Here is a 17,237-nt window from a genome sequence, read left to right on the forward strand (position 1 = left end):
ATGTAAAGTTTCATCATCCTATCTCGTTTTTTTCTGGGTAAAGACAAAGATTTGTCAGCAGCCCCTCATATTTTTAAACCTGAAACATGACAATTTCTCCAGTAGGTACTCTGAGGTTTATGTGGAGATTTTCCCAATGGAATTGCATTAGATGTGAAAAATTCAAAGGAAAAAAACATTTCTTTATTGTTAGCAATGCATGTAAACAACACATGACTGAATGAATAAAATTTCATCAAAGCCAAGTACCAGGGCATAAAAAATAAAGCAGCTTAATTTAAAACATGACAAACTAACAAGAGAAAAAAATTGCAGCATCAAAAACGTGATAAAAACGCATAAGAAAAGGAATGAAAAATACACAAGTAAACTAATTTACCCAATATGTGCAGAAATGCTATTGAAACTCTTTAACATCAACAACTCACCAAATATTCATTATGGGAACGCTGCCTTATAGTGTTCAATGTACAGAATAAAATAAAAATCTTTATAGCTTGATTTTTAAGAGGGGGGAAATGTACTAAAGTATTGTTGCATATGGTAAAAATCATGGTCTCCTTTAAACCCAGACATATGCTTTCTCCATACACCCACTCCTGACTTGTGCAATACAGCGATGTCAGTATAGAGTTTATACAGACCACCCACAGCGAAGTTACCAAAGTGATAAACGCATATGAAGGTGCAAAAGAGGTGCACATATTACCTTTTGCATTCGCACTTAAATTAGCAGCATTATAAAATGACATGTTGAAGATCTCAATCCCATAGTTCTTGTCAATTTACACTACAAAGTTTTTTCACAATGTGTGTGTAAGGCGATGCAGGAGTGAAAATACAAACACAACAGTGCTTAAACCGAGTATCTGCAACTAAAGGTCGCTATCTGCTGACTAAAGTCAGTAAAACCCAGGAAGACAGGAAGAGTAACAGCAATATGAACTAAAGAGCAAAGTAAACATTCCCTACGGAGTAGATAAAAGGAACCAACAGGTCAGGTGACAGTTCTGGAGCAGTTGCTAAATATAAAAGCCCAGGATGGCAGAGAAGGGATGGATTTGGTGCCTGAACCTGTACCAGGACAGACGTGTGAGTAGCAGAGAAGGCTTATAGCTAGAAGAAGACCAAACACCGATTCCTGAAGAAGACTTAGTACTTATTCATGAAGAAGACTGAATAATGATTCCATAATAAAATCAAATACTTGTCCTGTAGGAAACCGAATTCAGATTCCAGAAGAGCGAATACCTATTCCAGAATAAGACTGAATACCTAGTCCAGAAAAGACCGAATACCAACTTCTGAAGAAGACCAAATACCAATTCCTAAAGAAGATTACTATGATACTCTATGCAGAAGAAGACCTGACTGAGGCGGGTCGTTGCTTCCTGTTCAGACGTATGCTACCGAGTGGGGACTGGGATGCACTTTGGTGAATGGAGGTGGCCGACATGCTAAGTGAGGGAAGTTAGACACTAATCTGGATTTTTGACTCAGTGGGTCATGTTGTAATCCCATTGTGGCATGTGTGCTGTTTTGTACGTTGCTTAGGTAGTTAGTGACAGTGACGTATAGAGAGGTAACACTGACACTTTCCTTACAGAGAGGTTAGGATTAAGACAACGTTGATGGTTCTTGTTATTTCATGATAGAATTAATGATGTGTAAATAATATTGTGATTATATTCTGTATACCTGCGTTGCTTAATTTCTTGTAATATACTCTACTCTAATTATCACCTCCGGTACCGTTTCCTATCGCAGACTCAAAGCGCTACCTCTCTATTTGTGTAAAATAAATACTTGTTGCCTAATCTACCACTAAGTTGTCCTTTTCTGCGCCATTGGACACTCAAATCATGGTTTTGATTTCTAAAAGTTTCATGCACCATTATGGCAGTGTAAGAAAATCTGCCACATTTTCCAGACATGGGATTTTGCCCTTACAGTAATACCAAACTTACTTACTTTTTTGGCTTTTACTGCTTAGTACTTGCACAACAATAAATCCATTTCTTTCTCAATATTGTTTTAATGATAAGTAATGTTTTTTTTGTTTCCATATTCTGAGAGCGAAAACTTTCATTTTTTTTCATGAATGGAGCCTTGCCAACTTGCCACCTGTAGTTTTTATACTTATATGAGTTAACTTTTTTTTATCTTTTTTTTTAATGTTTTTGGAAGCAAATATGACAAGAAAACAGCTAATCTGTAAATGTTTTTAATTTTATTTTTTAGATTGTTTACTGAACAGGATAAACAAGATAATTTTATAGTCCAGGTTGTTTCATTCTTACAATAATAAAGTCCTTGAGTATGAAAAGCAAAATTTTCACTGCAATGCTTTGCTTAAAAACTTACAATAATGGTTCCAAAATAAATTATGATTCGGGGAAGAATTGTAAGAATTCAGAAAATGCATTATTCTGTGCAACAACTACACATTCTTTGCAGAAAAAAAATTAAATAGACGGAAAAGTCAACATGAATCCATGCAAATCGTAAAAATGGATCGAGATGCCAAACAAATGTATATTTGTGTCAGTCTTTAAGATCAGATCCTGAAATGAGAAGCGTTGAAAAGACCTGTTAGATAATATGGGCTCTATTTTTGTTGACTAAAAGGCAGCTGGAATAAAAAGTAAAACTGATGGGGTAAATATGACTGGCTATAGCTTTTCAGTGACTGTGCTACATAATATGTACATAATAACAGACTTTGTAAGAACAGACATTTTCATTGTTTCATTATACACCTTTTTTTAACTTATTTTAACTTTTTTTTTCAGTATGAAATTCTAAAATTCATCCAATCTGATCATTTATATGTAAGATTGCAATACTGTATTGCAATATATTTTTGCCTGACAGTGCGTCACTGACAGGTAACCTATTGGGCCCTTCCATAAAGGGCCTTATACAAGGCAGACAAAAGGGGTCTTTGTAAGTGAACCCAAAGATCCTCCCACCATGGTCTACTGTTGTATCTAAAAAGTTAAATACTCAGGATCAATGTTATAGTCTCGAGTGTGCCATGCCCTGCCTAAGACCTTGGGGGGAATCTGGGATCAGAAGGTCACAATGTTTTACAGTAGCTGATCGCAGATCTCTTTAAAGCCCGGTCATCATTTATCCTGAGTAGAAGTGTATTTAATTCCATTTGGTGCTGAAGGGGTTAAGATTTCTTTCCTATTCAGCTGAGACTGACTTGTAGCTGTTAATCTCACCTGCAGCCACACCCTTCTGCTGTATAAGCCCACTCATTTCTCTGTCCTATGCCAGCAATAGTTTGTTCTATGCTGACCTGTGAAGGAGCTATCTCTGGAGAAAGCTGTGAACAAAAATTTAGCCATACTAAATATCAACCTTATGGAACCACTCAGTAGTGTCCCATAAGGAGATGCCTACTCCGAGGAACATGCAAAACCGGAGGAAAGAGGAGAGATAAGGCAACAATCAGGTGCAAAAATATCAACATTTTATTCATTAAAATACATATAAATTGATATAAAATATGCAAAAATGGAAAAATCGACCTAGCAGTAAGGCGTTGGGTGAGGGGAAGAAAAAGGGGGGAAGTTGTGGGGCAACCCCGCCAACCAGGACCAACCATGTGATGATTGAAAATTATGGTGCCACTGGTCACATGAGATATCGTGTGATGAGTCGTGGCTCGAAGAGTAGCCCGGGCGATATAATGAATGTCAAAAATTGTCTACAGGATGCATGCTGCGGCAGTGTAATATAAGGAAGGCTGCAAAACCGTGCACCTATATATGTATAATATAAATGTGCAGGGTGGCACAAAAAAGAGGGGTTGATAGTGCCCGCTAGGACTAATTAGCCATAAAATGGTACACGGTCTGACAGCACACTGGCTGCAAAGAACTGTAGAGCATGCAAGGGAGAGTGTATAACCGGCATATCAGTGTCTCCCCCCGGAACACGCCGCAGTCATCACAGAAATCAACTGGATCGCCGCACGGAACCACAGGCAAGGACAACAAATTAGATATATATCAGCATCAGTGTGCATATAGTAAGTGCAGGCCTGGTGCACCGTGCGACCGACGCAATACAGTGGAAACAGATGGTTCCCGTGGTGGGACTGCGGCAGTGTAATCCAGGGGAGGCAGCAGAGCCGTGCACCTATATATGTGCAATGTCAATATGCAAGGTGGCAAAGAAATATTAATAATGCCCGCTGGGACTGATCAGCCACAGTGTGGTTTTATGGCTAATTAGTCCTAGCGGGCACTATCAACCCCTCTTTTTTGTGCCACCCTGCACATTTATATTATACATATATAGGTGCACGGTTTTGCAGCCTTCCTTATATTACACTGCCGCAGCATGCATCCTGTAGACAATTTTTGACATTCATTATATCGCCCGGGCTACTCTTCGAGCCACGACTCATCACACGATATCTCATGTGACCAGTGGCACCATAATTTTCAATCATCACATGGTTGGTCCTGGTTGGCGGGGTTGCCCCACAACTTCCCCCCTTTTTCTTCCCCTCACCCAACGCCTTACTGCTAGGTCGATTTTTCCATTTTTGCATATTTTATATCAATTTATATGTATTTTAATGAATAAAATGTTGATATTTTTGCACCTGATTGTTGCCTTATCTCTCCTCTTTCCTCCGGTTTTGCTCTGGAGAAAGCTGTTGTTCGCTTTCCAGTAGAAAAGGTGCAGTCTCTCTGAAGAAGAATTGGAGTTCTTTTGTTGCATCTGTCTCCCTTGTTTGTCTCTCCTTCCTCTTTTTTTCTTTATGTTAGTAGTAAGACTTGTGTCTTACTGGCCTGCTCACTAGTCAGGGTTAGTCCAGGTTCAGCCAGTGCCTAGGCGCAACGTAATTGCGCATGGGGATGAACACATCAAAGGATGCTATGGAGTTCAGGGATCAGCTACATGTGAATTAGCTGGTGATGCCTCTCCCTATTGTCAGGGCCTTCCTTTACATCTTCTCTTGTTCACCCCTTCTATTGATCCACAGGCCGAATATTCCCTTGCTCCAGTGTGACTGTTATCCTTAAATCTGGCTGTTAGGGAGTTGGGATAGCTGTATGATACTGTAAGCATCCTTAGTTCCTGTACCCACACCATCAAGGCTATGTTCACAAGAGCATATAAAAAAATCCAGAAAACTGAGGATTTTTTCTCATTTGTCATCTGTAGGCAATATGTTTGCAATCCAGTTCTACAAAACTGCAGATGGTAAAAATTTAGAACTCTAAATACAGTATCCTACATTAAAGAGATGCAGTGTATCTGTAAAAATGAGATGCTAAACAGTGGATCTGTATTGAATCCAATTGCTTCGCACACTCATTGACCTGAATGGTTGAGTCTCATCCGACAAATGGAAGAAATTAGTGCATGCTGCATTTTTTTTTAAAGTGCAAATGTGGCCTGTGATAAAAATCACTAATCTGCACTGTCGCATTGAATAACATTGGTCTATGAGCTGTCCGTGCACTGTCTACTTTTTTGACGGATGCACTTTCACCAAAATAATGGACATGTGAACTTAGTCACACTGTGTTTGATGTACTATGTTGTCAGTTCGAGGGAAAGGTTAAATCAAAACCATACACCATTTCTGAAACATTGCATTGAAAAGAAAAATAACTTACTACAGATGGTTTCCGGAAACGATCGGCTCTTGCTCTGAAGTAGGCTTCATCAAATGATGAGTGGCTTCCCTTTAACTTTTCTGAAAGATTACGATATAGGCGTTTGGCTGCATTTGGAGATGCTGGGGCACTGATCTTTTTGGATTGTGTGAGCTGTAGATTTTGCATCTGTTGCGTCATGATTGCTTGGAAAATCCTAAGAAGAAAAGACAACATTTTTTTTATGATGCTCAATATAAGTTACTGCACATGTAATATATCAAGATGGAAGAAATGTAAGTTGTAGACATGAACCGAATTCTGAAAATGAGCTTCAATAGATTTCCACTGATATTCTATTACTTTAAAGTGTAAACCTCTTTTTAAGTTATGGAATATCCCCTGTAAATGAAAATAACATATGCTAAACTCCGGCATCGGTATTGCTCCATTGAGATCAGACCTAGGTCCTCCAGCACTCGCGTGACACTGTTATGCCACATAAGCCCTGCAATCCAATAGTGACCACAGAACAGCTGCAGATCTTATGTGGCATAGCAATATCACATGAGCCCTGGGATACTTGGTGCCAACATCACAAAAATGTGGGTGGTGAGTGTTTTTTATTAGGGATGATCGAATGCCTCAAATATTCGGCTATGCCCATATTCGACAAATAGGTCGCCGCTATTCGACTATTTGCGAATATTGGATGCTCAAGGTAAGTCTATGTGAAACCCGAATAGTTGCCGAATAGCAACTATTCGGGCTTCCCATAGACTTACATTGCGCATCGAATATTCACACAGCGGCGTCCTATTCGTCGAATATTCGTGAAGCCACATATTGCCGAATATTTATGATATTCAATCCTCCCTATTTTTTATCTATTTTTTTACAAGATGAAGTACTCAATTTAAAAACTGGTTGTCCAGGTAGTGTAAAACCCCTTTAACCCCTTCACGACCTTGGACGGATCTATCCGTCCAGGATCGTGTCCCGTTAAGTCCCGCCCCCTGCCGCGGGCAGACGGCGTGGATCGGCACACATATCAGCTGTTTTCAACAGCTGACATGTGTGCCTGCTAGCCGCGGGTGGAATCGCTTCCACCCGCGGCCATTAACCCCTTAAATCTTGCTGCCAAAGTCTGGCAGCAAGATTTAAATGCGCGCGGCCATGTTTGTTACTCACCACCGCCCCCACCGGAAGTCACGTGTGTTATCACGTGACTATCGGTGGTTGCCATCGTAGCACAGGGTCATGTGATGACGCCTGCTGCTACGATGTTTCACTTTCATTTTCCCTCGGCCGAGAGCAGAGGGAAAACCAAAGTGACTGAATCTGCTGATTACAGCGGTATAGCTGTGATCAGCAGATAGCGATCAGCAATCGGATTGCTGATCGCTATAGCCCCCTAGGGGGACTAGTAAAATAAAATAAAAAAGTAAAAAAAAAAGTTTTAAAAAATAAAAAAAAAAACAAAAAACCTAAAAGTTCAAATCACCCCCCTTTCCCCCCATTGAAAATTAAAGGGTTAAAAAATAAATAAATATACACATATTTGGTATCGCCGCGTTCAGAAATGCCCGATCTATCAAAATATAAAATCAATTAATCTGATTGGTAAACGGCATAATCGCAAAAAAATTCCAAACGCCAAAATTACGTTTTTTGGTCGCCGCAAGTTTTACGCAAAATGCAATAACAGGTGATCAAAACGTAGCATCTGCGCAAAAATGGTACCATTATAAACGTCAGCTCGAGACGCAAAAAATAAGCCATCACTGAGCCATAGATCCTTAAAAATAAGAACGCTACGTGTTTCGGAAAATGGCGCAAAACGTGCGCCACTTTTATTGGACAAACTTGTGAATTTTTTTTAACCCCTTAGATACAAGTAAACCTATACATGTTTGGTGTCTACAAACTCGCACCAACCTGAGGCATCACATAGATACCTCAGTTTTACCATATAGTGAACACAGTGAATAAAATATCTCAAAAACTATTGTACGATCACACTGTTTTTGCAATTTTTCCGCACTTGGAATTTTTTTGCCGTTTTCCAGTACACTATATGGTAAAACTTATGGTTTCATTTAAAAGTACAACTCGTCCCGCAAAAAACAAGCCCTCATATGGCAAGATTGATGGAAAAATAAAAATGTTACGCCTCTCAGAAGAAGGGGAGCAAAAAACAAAAACGCAAAAACGGAAAGTGCCCGGGGGCTGAAGGGGTTAAGTAGAATGTGAAGCTCTCCTGACATATATGTTTTACTTAAAGAGATTGTCCACAACTTTTACATTGATGGCCTATCCTTAGCATACGTTATCAAGGTTTGATCTACCAGAAACTGACACCCGGCATCCTTGCCAATATGTTATTCTCGGTGCAGCAAAGAGTTGGAAATGCTCAGTTCCAGGGCTGCCTCGTCAACTGCTGGTGACAGCAGGCAGGTACTGCACATCTGTCTCCCATTGAAATCAATAGAGGTCAGATGTGCAGTACCTGGCTGCCGTGGCTATCAAAAAACAAGGCAACTCTGCAACTTAGCAATTCCAGTCACCTGCTACTGCTGCCGGCATCAAGAACAGCTGATTGGCTGGGGTGCGGGGTGTTGGGCCCCAGCTGATCAGCTATTGATGACCTATCCTAAGGATGTAAAAGTAGTGAGCAACCTCTTTAATAATTGTATTGCCTTTGACATACACATTTTACATCACATTTTTTATAAATCTAACTTGAGCTGTTCCTGTTATTTCTATAGAAATTGAGTAATACATATACAACTGGATGTTAACATTTCTTTTGTCACAAGTGAGTGTCTGTAAACATTGGGGGCACAGATTTGATAGTATGATACTGTTCAGACATACATACCCACACCAGTTGTCAATTTATATGTATATATATATATATATATATATATATATATATATATTTTTTTTTTTTTTTTCAGAGCAAAGAATATGCTTTGAAATTGTTATATTATAGCAAATTTACAAGAACAAAATATATATAATAAAATATATTGCCATTGTTTCGTATTTACATACAAGTGAAGTCTTTTGTGTACAGATCATTATTACAGCTTATCACTGACTACCCTGAGGGATATTATCAGACTACCATAGACTAATGGTGGTGTCACACACAGCGACAACAACAACGACGTCGCTGCTATGTCACCATTTTCTGTGACGTAGCAGCGACGTCTCGTTGCTGTCGCTGTGTGTGACATCCAGCAATGACCTGGCCCCTGCTGCGAGGTCGCCGGTCATTGCTGAATGCCCTGCTTCATTTGTTAGACGTTGCTCTCTCGCTGTGAAGCACACATCGCTGTGTGTGACAGCGAGAGAGCGACGAACTGAAGCGAGCAGGGAGCAGGAGCCGGCTTCTGGCAGCCTGCGATAAGCTGTAACCACGGTAAACATCGGGTAACCAAGAAGCCCTTTCCTTGGTTACCCGATATTTACCTTAGTTACTAGCGTCCGCTGCTCTCACGCTCCCAGTGCCGGCTCCCTGCTCCCTGCATACGTAGCTGGAGTACACATCGGGTAATTAACCCGATGTGTACTCTGGCTAGGAGTGCAGGGAGCCAGCGCTAAGTAGTGTGCTCTCAGGCTGCCAGTGCCAGTTCCCTGCTCCCTGCACACGTAGCTGGAGTACACATCGGGTAATTAACCCGATGTGTACTCTGGCTAGGAGTCAAGGGAACAGGGAGCCGGCACTGGCAGCGTGAGAGCGGCGGACGCTAGTGACTAAGGTAAATATCGGGTAACAAAGAGAAGTGCTTTCCTTGGTTACCCGATATTTACCTTTGTTACGCTTCCACACATCGCTGGTGGCTGGTCACTGGTGAGATCTGCCTGTTTGACAGCTCACCAGTGACCATGTAACGACGCAGCAGCGATCCTGATAAGGTCAGATTGCTGGTCGTGATCGCTGCTGCGTCGCTTGTGTGACACCACCTTGAAGGTGGGTAGACCTCATCTGACATAAGGCATGTATCCATTAATGCAGTGAAATTACTTAAAGGGAACTTGTCAACAGGTTTTCCCAATATAAATCATGGCCACCACTTTTAAGGTCAATTTTACAGCATTCTTTTAAAGAACCACTCCAGCGGGTTTTTTATTGCTTCAGCACTGGAGTGACACTTTAAATTTAAGTCCCCTGCACTCTGTCTTATTCTCACTAGCACCACTCTCCTCAGTCTCCTGCAATTTGCAACCTAACGGCAGCTCCAGAGTTTTATGTAGTGTGCCAGAGGTCACAACTCAATCCAACTCTGGCCTTGCTCTGGCCCATACAGATGCATTGAAAGCTTGTAATGTAACTTTTAACTGTTGGCCAATCAGACGTTACGGGCACAAGATGACAATCGGAGCCACGCTACTAAAATGATGAGGGTGTGTATAATACATGGGCCAGGAGCCTTACATTTAGAGCACCACACAGTGGTGAAAAAAAAAATTCTGGTGTGGTGCTTTAAGCTGTATATATGTCCCCAACCCCCTTTACATGGCTCAAAAAAGACTTTCATTTTATCAACAGATGGAGTGATCTGGCCTGACGGGGTCTCTGGTCTTGATTAGTTGTCTGCTCTCTTCTTACTGTCACTGTCCTCCTTCTCGTCTTTATGTGAATTACACATCCTATGTCATCCACACAGTGTCTCCCAGCCGTGCTCTGTGCAGGCTACTTTGTTCTGCACTGCTGAGGATAGCACAAAGTACTGTAATGGGCATGTGCTGGTAAAGACCAAAGAGCATTGATGACCTGGATATAAAAATGGCGCACGTGCACTACAGTACTTTGCGTTAGGCAGGGCAAAGCAAAATATCCTGTGCAGGAGCACAAATGGGAGACACTATCTATCTGGATGATGTAGAATGCATCATCCACATGAATAAGGGAAGGAGGACTGTGACTTTAGAAAGGATGAAGGTTGCTCATCAAGACTAAAGAAGCCCATCAGATTGGACCATGCCATATGTGGGAATAATGAAAGGTCTTTTTTGAGCTACGCAAAGCAAAGAGTACTGGGGACATACATACAGCACACCAGAATGTTGTAAAAGCGACCTTAAAGGTGGTGGCCATACTTTACTTTGGGAAAACTCGGTGACAGGTTCCTTTTAATGCTTGTAACAGAACATTCTTATTATAAATGCAATACATGATGATACAATGTTAAAAAAAAAATATTTCTCAAATAATAATTTTCCAGGTGATGATCGTGGTAAGTATATCTATAATTGCTTTATGATGCATTAATCCTCCCTTCTTACATGTGAATGCCAAGAACATGTACTTTTTAACATGATCTCTGGGCCATTTAACCAGGTCACATTGATCTTTTCCCTTATGAAGAATGATGGAAATACTGTTGATGCCCTGAGTATCCTTTTTTGCGAAACAATTTATGACTACTTACTGATCATCATTTATTTACATATTATGTTGGTTGTTCTGTTGTTTTTATAAGCCAATTACTGATATACCGGTGAAACTGCAAGGTATTTTGGACTGTTAGACACAAAATAAAGGTAGCTGCCAGCTAGTTTACCAGATCTTTGTAGTATTACATAAAAACATTTCATAAACTAAAATTTCTAAAGACTCAAACAAAACCAACAGGCTGAACCCTATGGCTTTAGAGGGCTTTATAAAAGTTATAGCAACCTTGATTTTACTGCATATAGTCGTGACTCTTAAATCACAATGCTCTGATAGATTATTTTATTCTTTAACCCCCTTAAGAATCAGCCTCTTTGCACCTTCCTGGCAAGGCCATTTTGTTTTCAATTGTGACCAGTGTCACTTAATAACTTTGGAACACTTTAATGAATCCCAGTGATTCTGAGAATGTTTTTTTCATGATATATTGTACTTCATTTTAGTGGTAAATTGCGTTTATTTGTAAAAATATTGGAAATTTGGCAAAAGTTTTCAATTTTCAAACTTTGAATTTTTAGGCCCTTAAATCCGAGAGCTAAGTAAGATAAAATAGTTATTAAATTACATTTTTCACATGTCTACTTTACATCAGCACTACGTTTAAAACATAATTTTTTTTCGTTAAGACGTTAGAAGGGTTAAAAGTTTATCACCTATTTTTAATTTGTCTCAACAAAATTTATAAAACCATTTTTTTAGGGAAGACATCACATTTGAAGTGTGGAAGGAAAAAAATAAAATTTTACTTTTTCCCACAAAAAGAATACTTTACCCCAAAATATTGCATATTTACAAGGGTAACAGGAAAAAGTGCCCCAAACAATTTGATGTGCAATATTCTTTGAATACGTTGATACCGCATATGTGGTGCATGGTAGGGCTCGAAAGGGAAGTAGCTCCATTTTCAAATGCAAATTGTCTGTCATATTTGGAGAGTCCTTGATCTGCCTAAACAGTGGAAACCCCCACAAGTGAACCCGTTTCGGAAACTTTACCCCCTTAAGCAATTTATTTAGATGTATGGTGAGCATTTTGGACCTTCAGATTCTTCATAAAATTTTATAACGTTGTTGAGTCATGTGAATAAAAAATAATATTTTTCCTACAAAAATGTTTTTTAGCCCCTTTTTTACAAGGGTAAATGAAAAACTTGCACCATAAAATTTGTTGTGCAATTTTTCCTGAGTACGTCGATACCCAAAATGTGGTCAAAAACTACCGTTTAGGCACATGGCAAGGTTCGGAAGGGAAGGAGCGCTATTTCAACATTGGAGCACCATTTTGTCAGGAATCGATTGGGGATGCCACGTCACATTTGAAGAGACCCTAACATGCCAAAACTGCAGACACCCAACACAAGTGACCCCACTTTATAAATTGCAACACTCAATGAATCCATCTAGGCATGCTGTGAACATACTAACACCACAGGTGTGTCACAAAATGTTATACTAGTGTGCAGAAAAAATAATTGCATTTTTACCATTACAACATTGTTTTAACCCCAGATTTCCACTTTTCACAATGGGAATATGTAAAAAAAAACAAAAAAAGGCTTTATCTGTTACACAATTTCTCCTCAATGTGCCAATACCCCACATGTGACTGTACAGTACTGTTTGGCCACACCGCATTTTTGGAGCACAGATTTTCCTAGAATAGTTTTCACACTCCATTTGCAAAGTCCGTACGGGCCAAAACAGCAAAAATCCCCTCAAGTGACCACATTTTGGAAATTACACCCCTCTGTGAATTTATCTATGGGTATAGTGACAATATTATCTCTGGAAAATACCTATGAAGTCAAATGCAGTGAATGTTGCAGAATTGAAAATAAGCCCTTGTATTGCACAGTACATTGTAGTGCCTGCATACTGTGCCCAGCTTGTGCTTCTAGTGACACACATCCTTTAAGTTAGATGCCTTCTTCACTACAACAATGTCAAATATGTGGACGTTAACTATGGTTTAGACAGATTATGATACTCAAAAGGGAGGAGGGTATTTGGATTTGGGAGTACAGGTTTTGCTTGTTTTATTTTTTGGGGTGGAGTGATATTGTCTGCCAAAGCCGTTGTGCTACCAGTAACGTGGAAGTCCACCATATTTCTATTAACAGATGACAGACCTGAATGGTGACTTGTTTTTTTGTGGGTTGAGTTGAATGCTATTGGTAGCAATTTGCGGTACAGACAATTTTGGATCAGTTCCTATTTATCCTGTGCTCTATGCTGGGCACTTATATTGGGGTTTCCATCTACATCTCCAAAATAAATGATTCAGGTAAGATACCAAAAGAATCAATTCAGTAACGAGGCAGCAGAGTTAGGCTATGTGCGCACGTTGCGTTCTATTACGCAGCGTAAATAGTCACTTCATGTGCATCTCAGAACGCAGCCGAAAAGCTGCGTTCTGAGACGCATTCGACAGAACGCAACGTGCGCACATTCCTGCAGAATTCCTGCGTTCTGGATGCTTTCTCTGCCATGGGAAAAGCATCCAGAGCGCACATTTTTGACAGTTCAGTCCCACTCAGCTCTGCAGCATCCCCATAGACTTGCAGCAGAGCCGACTGGGACCGGAATGTCAAAAAGAGCACATGGCTGACATGGGAGACAGCCGCGCGATCAGAATGAACTCGGGTGAACTTCACCCAACTTCATTGTGATCGCGCGGCTGTCTGTGTGCCGCGGCTTGATTTGCGGTCAGAGGTGAAGGACTCACCTGTGACTGCAAATCTGAGTGACTGCAGTGAGCCACGCGATCACCGGTGCCGTCACTCAGGTTACCCGCGGCCAGCTCGAGTCCTCCACCCGAGACCTGTGGCCGCGGGTAACCTGAGAGATGTCCCCGCACACATCCTGACATTACCACCGACGTCCCCGCACACATCCCGACATCCCCGCACACATCCTGACATTACCGCGTACATCCCCGCACACAACCCGACATCCCCGCCTACATCACCGCACACAACCCGACATCCCCGCCTACATCACCGCACACAACCCGATATTACCGCCTACATCCCCGCACACACCCCGACATTACCGCCTACATCCCCGCATACATCCCAACATTACCGCCTACATCCCCGCACACATCCTGACATCCCCGCACACACCCCGACATTACCGCCTTCATCACCGCACACAACCCGACATTACCGCAAACATCCCCGCACACAACCCGACATTCCCGCACACACTCCGACATTACCGCCGACATCCCCGCACACAACCCGACATTCCCGCACACATCCCAACATTACCGCCGACATCCCCGCACACACCACGACACTACAGCCCTCATCATCCCCGCACACACACACACACACACACCGGCATTACCTCAGTGATGTCCCCACTGACAGCGTGACTCACTTCAGTTGCTGCATGGAGCGGACAGGAGCGGGGGTGTTCTACTGCCGCTCCGGTCAGCTTCATGTAGCAGAGCTGGATGTGTCGTATGTGAGTATGAGAGAGGGGGGAGAGGGATAGACCGACAGAGAGACAGAGACAGACCGACAGGGAGACACAGAGACCGACAGACAGACAGAGAGAGAGACCGACATTACAACCAATACGCACAAAAGAAGTGACATGTCACTTCTTAGAACGCGCGCTTCGGGCAGCAGCCGAAGCGCTGCGCTTTAATACGCCACATGCGCATGTCTCCTGCATAATCTTCATAGATTATGCTGGGGACGCAGGACGCATGCAGTTACGCTGCGGTGCAGATCGCAGCGTACCTGCATGCAAATATGCAACGTGCGCACATAGCCTTACTCTGGACTCAGTTTGGCCTCTGTTCAGTGATGTCCTTCTTTTTTTTCAAAGGTGCAAAAAACTGTTGTTGATCACACTTTTGTTCATCCCTAAAAAGATGGACATTGACAGACTACAGGCCAGATAGGAGTACAAAGTGACTTCATTTGCCTCATTGCAGAGAATTTTCCATTGGGAAATTTGTCAGAATCACGTTTTTCAGAGATTTATACTTACACCCCAAAGTAAGAACAAACAAAACAACAGCAGATGAAGAATTGGCTTTACTATTTTACACCATTCACCTTCTAGAATAAATGATTAGGCAGCTTTATTCATCAGGTCAGTACAATTACAGTGATACAGTGATACCAGGTTTGGCTACTGCAGTGTTTCTCCAAAAATAAGATTTACCATGCAAATAAACCATAGCAGGAATTTCTGGCCTTTTAGTTGTAAGGCTTAAATATAAGCCCTACCCTGAAAATAAGCCCTAGTTGGTGTTCAATAATGAAGTGTCCTTGCAGATAAAAAGAATTAAAGATACTGCAGGACACTTCAATAAACAAAGCAGCCATCCCCAAAAGAAAGAGGACAGACCCCTCAATCATACTCACCAGGACACTGAGGAAAAGGAGGACTTGCAGTGGAACACATCAAGGACCTGCGGTGAAATGCACGCACACACACACACACACACACACACACACACACACACACACACAGTGATACCTTACTGCTCCGGGAACCTGCGACGCAGCAGAACCAAAGACCTGCGGGGGAATATATTGAGGAGCTGCAGTAAAACGGAAAATACGGCAACCATAAACAGCAGCACATCCAGCGCTATATTTTTAGAAATATTTAGAAAAACATGTTTCATGTACACCTTTACAGGTCACAAATACTTGCTATTTTGTGTTGGTGTATCACATAAAATCTGGGGGTGTAATGTGAAAACTGATGTAAGGTTCATAGGGCATGAATACTTCAAGGCACTGTAGATATAAAGTTGGAGCTACATGCTGACTTTGGTAATGACATCTGTTATTCGACCACTGTCCGCTAGGTGTCGCTACTAAATCACATTGCAAGACAAGGGAATGGGGTTGCAATGCGGGTACTGCAGAAAAGACAAGCAAATTGCAATATGTGTTGGATTTTTTGCAATTTGACCCCTCAAGGTTCCAATGCCTTTGGACATGCAACAGGTTTTATTGATGAGATCGTTACGTAGCACCAGCCTTAATCTGACAATCAGTCTACTGTCATGTGCCTTATATAACATCGGTTATTCCATAGGGTGTCAGCATTCCACAGGCAAAGCTGATACTTTGTCAGATTGAAGAGATACTCTGGTTGCTATTAATCTTGACATAGGGTGGGTTAAAGGGGTATTCCTATCTCCAAGATCCTATCCCAATATGTAGTAGATATAATAATAATAATAATTAAATTGGCACATACCTCCAATTAGAAATGTAGTATAGTTCTCATTATTAGTTATGTCCCTTACCTCATGTGCTAGACATTGCAGCAGGCAAGGTATCTATGGTTATAACTAGGGATGGGCGAGCATGCTCGCTGGTACTCGGTGCTCGCCCGAGTATCTCAGTACTCAAGATACTTGGTGAGCGCCGAGTACCGGTGAGATGCTCGGGCACATGCTCGGTTCCCCCTCCCTGCATGTTGGCGCTCTTTACAGAGTCAGCTGTTGCGGGCGGGGGCCAGACCGTAGCTAAGGGGCTGCCCGAGGATGCTCGGATCCAAGTCTTTACTGTGCTCGAGTGGGAACCGGACCCGGACTCGAGCAGCGGTCCGCCGCCCACAAGTGAAAAAGGGATATTTACAGGGGAATGTCTGTGACGCCACCCATGGATTGCGGTGATAAGATGGTGGCACCGCTGCTGCCTCTGGGGACCGTGCCCGGGACTGATGGAGTGGGGCAGCAAGGTGGGGTCCCCTCCACGGGTAGGGGAGTTGTAGTCCCGGGACCCAGTTGGGAGTTGTGGTGGTGGCAGGGATTGCAGGGAATAGTACACTCACAGCTCGGTTGTCCTGGTGCTGGATGAGGTTTTGTAAACCAAATTGCTGGTAACTGGTGCCCTCGGCTGCTGTGATTACGGGCCCCTCACCCAGGGGTGTACTACAGGTGCTCTTCTCCTGCCTGAGGTCTGTGTCTGCTCCATGCACAGGTCCAGACTGGGTCCCGACAGTCGGGACAGCCACTACCCTGTCCCGGTCCACTTCGGGTCCCACAAGCGGCTGGCCTATTCCTGAGGCCCTTACTGCCCCTCTTCCCAAGCTCCACACAGGAGCTCCTTCCAGACTCTACACTTCCTGCAGACTGACTGCTCACTGCAAAGTGGAAACTCCCTA

General features: G+C 42.2%; 1 protein-coding gene across 1 annotated transcript in view; it reads right to left on the reverse strand.

Moving 5' to 3' along the window:
- Positions 1 to 17,237, reverse strand: part of ANKFN1 (ankyrin repeat and fibronectin type III domain containing 1) — a 985,620-nt gene that overhangs the window by 847,408 nt on the left and 120,975 nt on the right. Inside the window, exon 3 of the mRNA XM_075347517.1 lies at positions 5,649 to 5,844. Within this exon, the coding sequence (XP_075203632.1) occupies positions 5,649 to 5,828 (180 nt within the window). The 5' untranslated portion in view covers positions 5,829 to 5,844. The remainder of the gene's footprint in view (positions 1 to 5,648; positions 5,845 to 17,237) is intronic.

The sequence above is a fragment of the Anomaloglossus baeobatrachus genome, chromosome 5, assembly GCF_048569485.1.
Source record: "Anomaloglossus baeobatrachus isolate aAnoBae1 chromosome 5, aAnoBae1.hap1, whole genome shotgun sequence".
Lineage (NCBI taxonomy): Eukaryota > Metazoa > Chordata > Amphibia > Anura > Aromobatidae > Anomaloglossus > Anomaloglossus baeobatrachus.